Consider the following 14611-nt stretch of genomic DNA (forward strand, 5'->3'; position numbering starts at 1 on the left):
CTTGTCTTCGATTGGGAAGCTGTGTGTGCACCTCTCTGAAGACCACCAACCATGCCTTACTCCAGCTCCCTATGTGGGGTTAGGGTCAGAGGAAGGAGTGGACAGGCTCGCCCCCTCCTTCCCATTTGGTCTCCCAGTTGTCTGCACACACGGAGAAGCTTCTACAATGAAACGCAGGGAACCTCATCTCTGGCTGTGCAATCAGACAGTATTTTAATAGTATGGTAAGAATTACGGACCAAAGGCATCCTTAATGGGATGACTCATGTCTTTAAGGCACCAAAACTCATAATAGTCTGTGAGAGCGATGGAAAGGGCGTCACCCTAGCTTTGATGTGGTCGATGCAATTAGTGCTAGTGACACGGGGAATACACTGGACTGCTGCATCTGCAGGGATCTGTGATGTGCCAAGGAAGCAGGGCCGGACTGGGAACCCAAAGCAGCTCTGGTAGTTTTGTTGGACCAGCCGGTGGCGGGGGGTGGAGGGGTGGTGCACGCTTGAAGCACTGCTACTTTTGTAACTGGGAGCTGATATTGCAGCACTGCTGCAAAACTGCCCCCCAGTGCCAAACCCAGCCCCCACTGCTGCAAAACCGGCCCCCACCCTTCCAGCCTCCCCGGGAAACCCCCGATGCCCACTACCGCCAGTCCGGCCTTGCAAGGAAGGTGGGAACCTTAGCGTCTCTTGGGAAGGGCACCGAGTGTGCTTCTATTTTAATCTCCCAGCAAACACGGACTAAACAGCACAGTTGTAATTTAACAAACTGGCTTAGATGCTCCATGGTAATCGAATGACTGCCAAAATGGGAGTCACAAAGAATGTAATATCATTCTTTGGAACAGGAGTCTGGATGTGATCTCAGGTGGCATTTTCTATCATCACAAATTCATTATGCAAGATCTGGCAGTTGGAATTTTTTTGAAGAAAGTCGACCTGTGCAGATCAAAGTGCCTTCATTAAAACCATAACACAGGTATAGTCTAAAGGCACGTTATTGTGTTCGTATTCATTTTTATTTATTAGATCTCCCATAGTGCTTTTATCCAAAGAAATACAGTAAGGTTTTTGCGCAGACCTGCTTAGTCTGAGAGGGGTTGGAGTAGGTAATGTTGACAAATTCTGTATTTTGACCTGTTTATTAACCCTTAAGCACAAAAAAGGTATTTGCAATAGAATATTTCATAATAATTATTTTATGAGAGAATACGCCTGCTAAAAATGTTTTCCTTAGCAGAAGCGTTCTTTTACCACAACTCTAGTTTAAGCAGCAGTATCAGCCTATTATTTATTTTTAAACACTTTACACAATTCATGGCCGTTGCGAAGACAGAAGAGATTAAAAAAAATCTTTACAAAGTTGTTCAGGAAATATCTTTATTATTCACAGCCCTCATTCAAATGAAACTCGGTGATTCTTGTCTCTCTCTCTCTCTCTCCTATTGAGTGAAAACAGGATTCATATTTTCGTTTTCAGAGATTGGAACCCACAGACCAATACAATAAAACATAAATAATAATCTCTTGTATTTATCTTACTTACCAATTTCTAAAGCCTCAAACTGAGCTTTTTAGAAATGCACCCTCCTTTTCACTTTGTTAGTTGTAATGTATGTTAGGACTGCAGAATGTTATCTCAGTTTTGGAAAGGATATCAACATACGGTACTGAAGAGAAAACTGTCCTAAGTCTTAACCCCAATGGGTGATGAGACTGAGGAACAGTTGGACTTTTCTTTAATGGGCTCCGTAAAGCAAAAGAGAGACAAAGAGATCATGGAGGAGTAGGGAACACATAAGAGTTTATTGTTAGGGTCATGGCAGATGCAGGGGTGGCTGGAACTGAGTTGTAAGTAATAAAGTCGACTTTTAAAATGTCGACTACGTTAAAGTTGAGTTAGAAATGTTGAGGTAATAATGTTGCATCCATTATTACCTATGCCAATTTCCAAATTGTCCAATTTTACAAAACATTCTTATCACATGTATATTTTAATTTAGCTAAGTGTACCTTAGTAACCTCTTATTTCCTCTTAATTCTTCCAGTAGCTAAACCCTTAAAACCCTGAAGTACCCCTTTGTGTTTACTCAGTGCTACTCTTGCCTGAACCCTAAAAAACCCTACTACTCTTTAACACTACCCTTCCTTGAACCTTAAAATCCCCTTGCTACCAATTAAGCCATACGCTTCCCTGAAACCCTAAAAACCCTATCACTTAAAGGTACATTTCCCTGTACCTAAAACCCCCTCCCTTCCTGTACTGATGCCCTACAACTATTTCCTGAACCCTAAAACACTTGCTAACCTTTAATGGTACCCTTCCATAAACTCTAAAAACCACTTACAACCCTAATATGCTACCCAATCCTGGATCGTAAAAACAGAACTACCTCTTAATGCTACCCTTCTCTAAGCCCTAAATCCCTTACTATCCATTCATGCTATCCTTACCTGAACCTAAAAACCTGTTAGTTCCCCTTAATGCTACCCTTCCCAGAACCCTAAAAATCCTTGCTACCTCTTAACACTATAATTTCCTGAATCCTAAAAATGTTTTACTACCCTTTTACTCTATCCATCCTGGAACGCTAAAAAACGCAAAACACCTTCTAATGATATCCATGCCTGAACCCAAAAACCCTTACTACCCCTTAAGACTACCAATTCCTGAGCCCTAGCCCCCTTAATGCTACACTTCCCTAAATCCTAAAAGCCCGTACTAGTCCCTCATCCTTTCACCACCTCCTCTCCACTTTAACAGGAAGATGCCCCCTGGCCCTGCTTCTAGTACTCTCACATTTGACTCCAAAAACACAACGGGGCAGATTTACAAGCCCCTTGTGCCACGTTTGCGTCATTATTAACATGGAGAAAATGACGCAAAAAGTGGCGCAGTAGGCTTGTAAATCTGCCCCAACATTTTTTTGTAGCCACAACTTTTTTTCCCGTTTTTTTTTCAGTAGACTACATTTTGACCATTTTTTTTCTTTCTTTTTTTTACCACTATATTTTTACTGCAACACGGGAATAGAAATAACAAACGAGGTGTTGCGTTTGGAAAAAAGGGAAAAGAGAAATGTCTTTGAAATGAAAGCACAATACAATTATTTAGTCCTTAAAGGAGCTGGCATATTTGATATCACCCAGCATCTAATAATCACTGTGCTACAGTTTATGCAACCCCCTTCCTCCTCCCATTGATTTGCTAGTGAAAGTGAGGTGAATAATCCATTAATATTGGATTGACCCTAAGCCTCGGTGAATGTATTTCCTAGCTCTTGGCGGCTGGCAGGTGTTCCAAAGTGTGGGCAAATTGTTTCATTCTAAATGCGAACATTAACATTGGGTGCACATGGCACTTGGGCTCAACTATAATTTATTGGTTTGCAGGAATTGTGCTTGTTAAGGTTTTTCTGCAGCAACCATTGTGATAAGGGGGAATACCGTGCAGGAAACTCGATCTCAAAGATTGTTCCACCTCTTAGGCCACATGCCAGGAGTAAAACTTGGAGCAGGGTGCCAAACCCGCCCAAGAGTGGGCAGTTACGGCATTAGCCAAGGACATTTACGTGCATGATTTTAACCCGGCACTCTAAACGAGGATGAAAGTCAGTTAATGGTGCCATCCACTTAGTGTAGCATAACATATTTGTTTACTCATTGCAATATTTATATAACTCGCCCTAAAGATAACATAATCGGGCACTGCTCAAATAACCCAAGGTTCAACGCATGCGAATGAGATAGCAGCAAACAGTCAACAGTGTAGACTAGAGAGAGTTTGATCAAGATTGTTAACCTAAGTCTTTGAAAAGGAGCATCATTGTCATCTTGAAGAAGTTCAGGGGGGAGAGATCTTCAGATGTCCTCTGTCAGGGAATTCTACAGCTCCGAAGCGTAGCAGTGAAATACCTGTTTAGCAGTTTCTCCCATCGTGGTTTTAAGAAATTCAAGCAGTGTGCAGCTGGGTTTACCTCTCCATGAAGGAGTTCTTTCAACTTGGTGAGATTGTCATAGAGACAGGAGGGGTTTTGTAAAGGGATTGGGGTGTAAGGGATGCTCTGGTGGGGAGGGATGTGGCTGTAGCTCTGAGCTGCTATGGAAGGCGGGCTGCTGAGAACAGGATTCCATTTAGAGTCCAGAGTGTTTTTTGATTGTTCCATGTCTGGCAATTCCCTCCATCAAGATGGGTAATACTAGGCATTGTACATCTGATAGATGTCAGTTGCTGGGATTGGTTTCTGGGTGTGTGGAGCAGGTCGTAGGCCAATTTCTTTATTTTAGCCCCACAAATACGTATATTAAGGATGGAGTCTATGATGAAACCCTAAGCACATCCAGATGAAACTTGAGTAAAAGCGATGCTGTAGGGTTTAAAATATTAAAGCCAACATTAGATGTTCAGAGAGGGCCTGCCAAAGTGCGAGGCTACTTTCTGTATTTTCAGGGAAATTGCAGCCATCCATATCTCGAGGTTTGTGGGAAATGGCATTTCGCTTCCTAATTTTCTTTGCAGGTAAGACCTTGAGATATAAATGGCGACATTCATATTTTGATAGACCATCACTCATCACTCACATGAGATTAGTCTGCTCAGTGGCGTTACACATAGGCTGGACATTGTAGGCACTGTTGTACGCTCCTACGGTACTCTACACACTACTGGAAGCAAGTGACACCTTAGAGATTCCCATTTCACCTACATAGGTTTAGGAAGTCTTCCACTGCTGTTAGAGTGAAGAATCATTTTCCTTGCAACTGGTTTTGTGGTTGTGTGGAGCTGGGATTTCCTAAGAGGAACAGCTCTATGGTTTAAACACTATAGTAAAGATGATGTTCATATCAGAATGGTGTCTTTGAGTACTAGCAGTAGTACAGGTTTGTTCCTCTGTAATTTGCTGAGAAGTTCAAGTGCTGATCCCAGTAGGTTTTTCATATGTTTGAATTATTAGGAGGTGGAGCTGCAGGAGGGGCTATTTCACCCTGGTGAATTCCCACAGGAATATGTTTGGTTTACGTAGTTGGGAGGGGAGTTCGCTGGAATACTGGGGTGAGGAGTGTATTGAAGTGATTTGGTGGAGTCTTTGAAGATGGTTACTAGTTCTTCTCGAATTGCTTTACTGTTTCTTGGTTGGGAACATTTTCTAGAACCAGAATGAAAGTATGTGTGATCTGTGAGCAACATGTCAAACATAGTTGATGAGATCAGCAATTTAAAGTAGAATTGAGCTAAAAAAGTTGACTCCTTTGTAGTTGAAGGGGGCATGAGAAGCTGGTTTATGTTCGCCATCTAAAAATAATAATGAGACAACCAACTTGCTTATTTTGCAAGCTAAAAGGATTCTTTTGGTGCTGGATGTCAGGGATAGGGTACATCATTCGCCTAGCAGTAAGAGGCCTCGGCAATCCTTGGCACTAGATGCAATATAAATGTATTTATTTTATAGTTGTAGTAGCAATAGTAGAAGTGGATATATTGCAGTAAGCAAAACGAGGTGCTGGCTGAACCTCAAGAGCCGTATGAGAAATCAACCAACCAATCAATACATTTGAAAGGCACCTACACCTAGCTGGTATCAATGTGGAAAAGCACCAGTTAGGGCAGACTACACTGTAGAGGAAGAAGAAATATAACCACTCATTGAAAAGCCTCAAAGCTGGATATTGCCTCAATGGTATTCTGGCCCAGTAGTTTACTTTTCAAAGGGACAAGGGGAGAGACACGCTAAGCTTGCATGCATGTTCGGAAAATACTGACAGATTTTCCCTTGTCAATGTTATGGACAGTCCTTATTCAAATATATATTAATTAAGACAAATACCATAGAAAACAATTGTAGTAATCCAACAGTGTGGTCAGTGTGAGTTATAGGAAGGCCTATGTGAGTTGGACTCAAATGTATGATGGGACCACCATAGAAGAACAATAGGGTCTGCATGGGATGAGAAAGTTATATCCTAATAGACGACCATGAGCACGTTTAGGTAGAAAACTCTACATTTTGCAAAATTATCAAGCGAATAAGCCTCACGTGATCCGACATACTGAAGGGTGCACTACGGTAATTACAAATGTAAATCTGAAAATGTGCACAATGAGCACAGATCGGAAAGGTGATATTGAAGTGTATTCAATATACAAACCTATTCTGAGGTACCAAGAGGATCAAAGTGGTAAGAAGAGCTGAAGATTGACTTTTAAATCCTGCCTGCAGACAAGATACAATGTAAGAGGGTATTCTGATTCGGTATTGTATCATGATCCACTGTGTCAAACACCGCCAAAAAGGTCTTGATTAACCCTGAGCGTAGTTCGTGAAGTGGCACTACGCGAAGCTACGCAAAGTGCACTTCGCACTACGCGAGCTACGTGTAGCACTTCGCGAACTGCGTAGTACCCTGTTCGCACTGAGCAAGATATCATTTTCAATTATTGCACAGTGCGGACAAGCAACCGGCACTGTGCAATCATTGAAAACGGCATCTTCCACAGTGCGAGCTGTAGTTTTCTGCTGCTCGAGTAGATTTTTACTCGAGCAGCAGCTTTCTCAACGCGGACTGGTAGTTTCTCATCGCGAGCGGTCACGAGCATACGCGACCACTTGCAATGAGAAACCTGACCTCCTCGCGTTGAGAATCTCGCCGGGAGGTTTATTTTCCACGCTCGCGATCGCCAACTTGATGTTGCTGATCGCGAACGAGGAAAAAGTCTCGCCGGGATGTCATTTTGCTTGCTTGACGTTGAGGACCGCGAGCAAGCAAAAAATGACCGCTGCACTACGCAACACTACGCTACGCGTGTTCGCACTGTGCTATGTGCAATTCGGGTAGTGCGAAGTAGCGCAAACTTCGCAAACTACGCGAGCGTAGCGTAGTGCCCTAACATCTTATTCATCAAGTGAGAGTGTAAAAGCTGTCTCTGTGCATGTCAGCCCCTCTGGAAAGCTTCTCTTCCAAACCACCAGCATGACGTGTACAGACTTTGGAGCAAAAAATTACCCCAAATGGCAATGCAGATGCAAGAGGTCACTTCTACTAGAAGTGAACAGGCGTTAGAGCGACTCCCAGGAACGAAAGCTCTGAGGTGAGACTGAAAAAAAGAGTACCACAAGGAAAAAAAGAGTGGCTTTACCAATAAAAGGCTGTTCTATATATTTGCAACTATTGAGGATGCTTTGCTTGGGATTTCATGTAGTCTGTGTATGGTAGCCTATCCCAATAATTTACTAAACCCAATTATCTACTCACCCAGGTTTTTTACCTCAGGTAGTCAGGCTCCCTGGTTTTTGTTGATCTAACAATAAGAAACATCACACTCCTTAACAATATACATACTAAATAGTAGAGGTAAAATTATATAGAAACTGGAACCACTCAATAAATAAATTCTAGATCATATATAAGTTTAAAAGGTTTATTACAGAACTCTGAACATAAATGATACAGAAAATTGCTTTAATTGCCTTGAAGGCTCAGATACAGAACTCAAAATCAGAAAATAGACTAATAATGCCTATTTAAGTTAAATCTCTCCAGATTCTAAGTGTCAAACTCATAAAGAGAACTAACAGCATTTTGAGGGAGAAAAGAAAGTCTCAAGTAAATCGGACAGAGTCTCTGGAGGAAAATGAGAAGCCGCCCTCAAACCTTAAAAACTGGGGGTTTTAGATGCATTTTATGCATAAACAATTAGCAAAACTATAGATTCAGCATGACTTTATGACGGTTAGCTCACATTGGGCAAATCAAAACCAAGGGCCAGATGTACGACGTGCAAAATAGCGCCTCGCAAATTGCGAGTTTTTTGCGACTCGCAATTTGCGAGGCGCTATTTTGGATGTACAACAGTGTGTATCACACTGTTTGCAATTCCCAACAGGGTTGCAAATTGAGAGGTTGATGAATATTAATGAGCCTCTCGCAATTTGCGACCCCATTGGGATTGGCATGCCCACCCGGGTATGGTGGCCTGCTGGGATCAGCAGACCACCATGTCTGGGACTGCTTTTAAATAAAGCAGTTTTTTTTAATGCAGCTCATTTTACTTGAAAACGGGATGCATTAAAAAATGAAACGTTTTTGTTTCATTTTTTAAGGGCAGTTAGTGGTCCCCGGGACCACTGCCTGCCCTTAAAAAATATTTCCCCCTGCATTTGCAAAGGGGAAGGGGCCTCTTGAAGAGGGTGGTAATTTGAGCGGTTGCAAAACATTCATACATGGGCTTGCGCTCGCTATTAGGAAGGGAACGCCCCTTCCTAATAGTGAGTCACAAAACCTATTTAGCGAATCGCAAATAAATTGCGACTCGCTAAATAGACTTTGCATATGGCCCATGCTGTTTATGCATGCGCAAATGGGTTCGCAAACCCATTTGCGCATGCAAAAACGGTCGTACATCTGGCCCCAAAATTGAAATTTTTTAGGGCAGATATACGACCGTTGATGCTTGTGACTCGCAAATTGCATTAAATTACGAGTCGCAAACATTAATGTACAACAGTGTCAGAGACACTGTTTGCGATTCCCAATGGAGTCGCAAATTGCATGCCTCATGCATATTAATGAGGCTGTCGCAATTTGTGACCCCATTGAGAATGGCTGGCACTCCCAGCGATGGTGGCCTGCTGGGGTCAGCAGACCTCCATGTCTGGGACTGCTTTTAAGTAAAGCAGTTTTTTTAAAATGCAGCCCGTTTTCCTTAAGGGAAAACAGGCAACATTTAAATAAATAACATTTTAACTTTTCATTGACATTTTTTAAGGACAGGCAGTGGTCCCTTGGACCACTGCCTGCCCTTAAAATTACTTTGCGCATACATACCCAATGGGGAACGGGTCCTCTCCCACCCTTCTGTGAAGGGTGGTAAACTGCGAGTGTTTTACAAACGCAATTACAGTAGCAAAACATTCTTACATAGCTTTTGGAGTCGCTATTGGGAAGGGAACACCTCTTCCTAATAGCGAGTCGCTAAACCCTATTTTGCGAGTCGCAAATTGTTTGCGACTAGCAAAATAGGGTTGGTACATGGGCCATTCATTTTTTGTCGTCGCAAACGGACCTAAAACCCCTTTGCGACCGCAAAGACCAGTCGTACATCTTGTTTCTAATCTCTTAACACTAACTCATTGTCTTAAGGTAAAAGAAATCCTTCTGTTTGCCTCCTCAGCAACTGCGCTCTGGACATGTAGACTATAGTTTGAAACATATCTCAAACAAATGCTCATACAACTATGTTCTTCTACTGGTCTATATCGGAACTTCCAAGGGAAGTCCTTCAAAATGATACATAGAGAACACAGTGGAAAGTTTCATTCACAGTTGACATCTATGTCACAGCACTCTGTGCTTTGTTGAAAACTTGCAGAGGGTCACTGATTGGGAGAGGGAAATGAGGAGGAGCAAGATGAGCAGAACACCGGTAACTGCATCCATTTGATAAAATGATATCTCGCACAATAAATGTGGCATAACTATACTGCATTATTAATTACACGTCTAAATAATATAATTAGGTCGTTTCAAGTGCAACATCATTAGTTGATGGGTTTCAACCATTTACTTAATAAAAATTACTAATTTGCACAAATAATATGTCACCAAAATTGCACATAAAAAAAAAAAACTTCAACATGTCCACCCATGCTCCTGGTGTGTCATGAAGACGAGCCTACTTTGCAGTGCCCGAACAATGCATGGCCAACAACAGTCACAGCCAATTTTGTTACTAACAATCTGCTCAGGCACCCTGTCACTCATAACAGCCACAGAGGAGACTGGTGTACAAAGAGTGTGGGATCCAATCTGAAGACTTGTGAAGCAACTAAAAAACTTCTTTGAACATACGTAGTTGAAGGGTAAATTTTGTGAACTCTAAGGAAACTTAAGAATCTCACATAGGCAATGGAGAATAAGCAGACAGGTCTGATGTCAAGTGTTTCTCACTAGCAGGACTGCATACTTATCTGGGGACAGAGTTGGACCTCTTATATTTTTGCTGAGGTAAATGATCACCAGTCTGTTCTAGTAGAGTTGTCAGGTTGGAGTCACACAGATGTAGATGATAGAAGACCTGGGGCCATATGTATGAAACTTTGGTTTTGCGATCCTCAATTAGCGATTTTTAGAGAATCGCTATTTGAGAATCGCAAAATGCTATGTATGTAGGATTTGCAAATAATTTAGCGAATCCTACATATTACTTAATTGCGAATCGCAAATTGCAATTTGCAAGTAAGGAATACCTCCCCATTCATTCCTATGGGCCTAAAGGCCCATAGGAATGAATGGGAAGACATTCTCAATTTGCGATTCTCAAATAGAGAATCGCAAATTGAGAATGCAATTTCAAGGGTGCCAGGGTGTCAAAAGGACACCCTGTTGCACCACTGAAATGTACATGTGTGCACATGTGGCACACATACATGCCCTAAGGGCATTTATGTGTGCCACATGGCACTTTAAAAAATGCAAAAAAGTGCATTTTTCAAAGAAATCGCAAATTACCACCAACTTGAAGTTGGTGGTAATTTGCGATTCCTTAAGGCCAAATTGCACTTTTTCTGGGCCTCTTACATTGCATTTAAGGAATCGCAATTTGCGATTCCTTAAATGCAATCGCAAAATAAGGAATCGCAAATTTTGCGATTCCTTATTTTGCGAGGCTGTTTTCCTTTCATACATCCCACTTAGCTAAATTGCGATCGCAAACGCCGAAATTCTACGAATTTCGGCGCTTGCGATCGCAAATTTGAATGATACATATGGCCCTTAGTGTCCAATAGGTTACCAATACATTTGCTGTAGGCTACAAATCCCTTACAGGTGCCAACACACATGAAACATCCCCTCTGATGTGTATGGCCTTTTGTACAATGTACTATGGCTCTTGCCAGCATACAGTGTAGAGGCAGCACACAAAGTGTGAGCATGGGTTCCTTGCTTATCGGCAGCAAAAGTATATTCTTCTAGAATCAGCTGGTTCTTCATCCTCCCTTTCTTTTCCACCATCAGGTTTACCTCTTTCTGTGCATGTATTTAATACTTACATTAAAGAATAATATCCTTCAAATCAAGTAACGAGGAAACATAAAAAATCCTGCCATACTTGCACTAGATACTCACCACACCCCACCACAAGGCATCAGCATAGCTATTAAAGCCCGTTTTCCCTTCCTCATCCACAGCATCTTTTTCAGCAAGATAGACAAAATATGAAGAGAATATTAGCCCCAGAAATCCAATGTAGAGTGTTGTGATGAGTTCCTGTTAAGAACAAAAGAGAAGTCCTATAAATCTTTAGCTATGATTTAAGCAAATTAAAACATATTTCATCATCCATAAAAGTAGGTGCTATATTAAATATACAAATCCAATGTATGAAATCCAATATATTTTACAATTACAATATTAAAATATGAAGTAAGGCACTAATTGTGAAAAAACTGAAGGCAAACATAGGCATTACTGTAAGACAGGAAGAGTAGAAGGAAAATGTCAGAACCCGTTTCAGAGGGCTTCTGGGAACACAGGGGACATTGGGCCCAACCATGGGGGTTGAGGCCTTTTACTTCTGATGTTCCAGGGCCGACTTACTATTGATTCATCACTTCTGCACTTGACTCTCAGGGTTGCGTGGTCAGACCAGTCCAAGCTTCCCTCAGGGGCAGGTGTGGATACAGCGTAGGGAATACGGCTCAGAACTCAACATGCACACAGCAACAACAATAAATCATTGTCCAGCCAAATACTCAGTCCACTCCGACTCTAACTTTAAGGCAATAGTGTTCCAAAGCTTTTGTGCTAAATTAGCCGCAAGTACCCCCACGGAGCCGAATAGCTCAAAACTAGGCCACTGCGAAGTTCATGGAGTTCCTCTACACGCGAAGTGACCCAAAAACTTTACTGTGCTCTGCGGAGTTCCGCAAGTGCCGGAATATGTTAGGTCACGCCGTTCAGGATGATTTTTAGCATTGGGTGTTTGTCCCACGCTGGAAAATCAGTGCGAGCGGCACTGTGAGCAGAGTCAGAGGGCGCTGCTTCTTTCTGCTGCTTGAGTGGATGTTCTACTTGAGAGGCAGCTTCCTCTATGTGAACGGAAGGTTTCTCAATGCCAGCAGTAGCGGCCATCTGCAACTGCCCACATTGAGAAAACTCACTTGGAGGTTGTCGGAAGTAAAATTTTCCTCCCTTGCTAACTTAACGTTGGCCAGCGCGAGCAAAGAAGAAAAATGAGTTTTTCAGACCTCTGCGCGCTACGTGAAGTGAGAAAACTCTGCAAACTCCATGAGCGGGGCAGAATTTTACGCCCAGGCCTACTCAAAACAAGTCTTATCCACACCAGCAGTGTAAAGCGTTAGGAGCTCTGGAGTGTGCCACATCCATGGGAACTCACTGCAGCTGGAGCCAAGTTCAGGTAAGCTGGCCGCAGCAAAGACTCTCACTCGCGGTCGCACTCTTTAAGTGACCGGAGGCTTTCTGAAGCTCCTCCTGTGGGGTAAGTGTTCGCTCAGCTCCTGATGGGGTTTGGCTATGGCAATCCTGTCTTGGTTCACTCACCTGGGTGAAGATGCACAGGTGCTCCCACGGTGTCCTTACTTCTCTGGTAGTTGGGGGTTCGATGGTGTAAGAACAAGTGACAGTCCATGGTGCTCCCTGTAACCCTCTCTGATATAGGGGTCCGGCCCAATCAGCATAGTGATGTACTCTATGGCGAACCCTCCTAGCATACGGGGTCGCTGCCTCGCTACCACATAGGGCTACAGCGCTTACTGCACAGCAGTGTTTCCTGCAGTGGCCCCTCCCGGTATTCAGGTCACCACCACGCTACAGCACAATGCTTCGGCCATTACCACACTGCAGTAATTTCCATGGTGGCACCTCCTGGCATACATGATCACTGATTTGCTACTACACATAGGCTCCAGGCCGATCAGTACAGCATGACACATGCACAGGACAATGACCTGATTGGTGCAGCAGCTGTTTCTTCACACCTAACACAGGGAGTCCACTTGACAGGGCTCTCCATTGAACCTCACTCCCTCTAATACTGTCCTGTTTCTCATAGGCCACACTGGTCTTGGCAAGCAGGCACTGGTGCTCTTGGCTCCAAGGCAGGGGGCCTTGGATTACCTGGGTGATGTCCCCTCACCCAGCAGGGAGGGTGGCAGGCCTTAGTCCCCAGTTCTTGTCACAGGCAGAAGTCTTGCAGAGTTACACCTTCTCACACAACCCATCTGGCTGCTTGGAATGTGACAATTTCTGGGGTCTTCACCTCCCCTTCTTATAGTCCATTTCCACACACCAAATGTGATTTAGGTTCTTATTATTTGTGATATTGTTATGCTTCTTTTGGAATGCCCACTTCTCTGCTTCCTCTTCCTCTTGAAAAGCAGTTTGTCAAAGCAAGAGTGTCTCCGAAGCTGATAGTGTTATACGGTTTCCACTAAATAGTTAGGACTGTGTATTAGGATGACAGGACTTCAGAATGTAGGGACTGAGACCATCTATACCATCAGAGAATGTTGCCACATACTTAGCTAGCTCACAGTGCCTCATCTGAACCCCTCTATCTTCCTGGGGTGGCAGATGATTTTGGCAACTTTGATCATGACACTCTGATCCTACAAGGTAATTGCGTAAACAGATTTTACCCCTTTCATAGTTTACTTTTACATGCCCATGGTAAACAGAAGAAAGATACGAATAAAGTTTTCAATACATTTATTGAAATAATCGTAGTCTTGCACAAAAAGAATGAGATGCGATTATTAGGCAGATAAAACAAAGCAAGTAACCAGTATTATGAACATGGTGAAAAGAATAAACTGTCCAACCATGGCAGTCTGATTTCTATATATGTATATATACCTATTGCTACCCCTATTCTGAGAGCATAGTGGGTGTACCCTCTGCCCGATCTCTTAGGTTAGCCTGAGCCCCGATACCGGGATAACCTGGCCAGGTAATTGGCCTGAAGTGAAATTGGCAATCCTTCTCTGCAGGATAGAAGATCAGCGTCAGCAGAGCTGCATGTCGAACACAGGATTCGTTCCAGGTAACCCTGACCAGACCTTGCATAGTGGTACTCCACGGAATTTCACGGAGTTACTGGAAAACTCTTAGTTCCAGGACAGTTGTGACCGGAGTGCTCCTCCGACACGGAAAATGGCAGTGCGGCCACTTATATAATAAAAACCACACTGTGTTAGAGCTCTGAAGCAATGATATGTCTAGATGTTAGAACCTGTCTCCGAACAGGCAAGGCAAGACTAGGATATCTTGTTCTGTGCTCCTATCCTTGAACGAAGTGTATTGATTACATGGCGAGAAAGGCTTTCTAAAAACAACTAACATGTACAGCGTCTTCTCAAAATAATATTGTGCAAGCAAAACATGTAAAAATAAAATTGCTAAAACGATGTCTACTAAAATGTGTAAAATATAAAACTAAAATGGAGAACCAAAGTGGGCCCCAAGAAGACCTCATGACAACAGTCTCACAACACAGACCATGGGATTGACTAGAGTTCACACCTGAATGTCAACCACACTGATATGTGCATCTAAAGGTTAGCCCGGAGCCCACAGCCCCACTCTTTATGATTCTCTTA

At 42.9% G+C, this 14611-nt stretch overlaps 1 protein-coding gene across 1 annotated transcript in view; it reads right to left on the bottom strand.

The window, feature by feature from the left end:
• The window catches only part of LOC146854917 (potassium voltage-gated channel subfamily KQT member 1-like), an 879265-nt gene that overhangs the window by 168418 nt on the left and 696236 nt on the right, over window positions 1–14611 (bottom strand). Inside the window, exon 6 of the mRNA XM_085650545.1 lies at window positions 11121–11261. Within this exon, the coding sequence (XP_085506671.1) occupies window positions 11121–11261 (141 nt within the window). The remainder of the gene's footprint in view (window positions 1–11120; window positions 11262–14611) is intronic.

This window comes from Triturus cristatus, chromosome 4_1 (genome assembly GCF_964204655.1).
Source record: "Triturus cristatus chromosome 4_1, aTriCri1.1, whole genome shotgun sequence".
NCBI classification, from domain to species: Eukaryota; Metazoa; Chordata; class Amphibia; order Caudata; family Salamandridae; genus Triturus; species Triturus cristatus.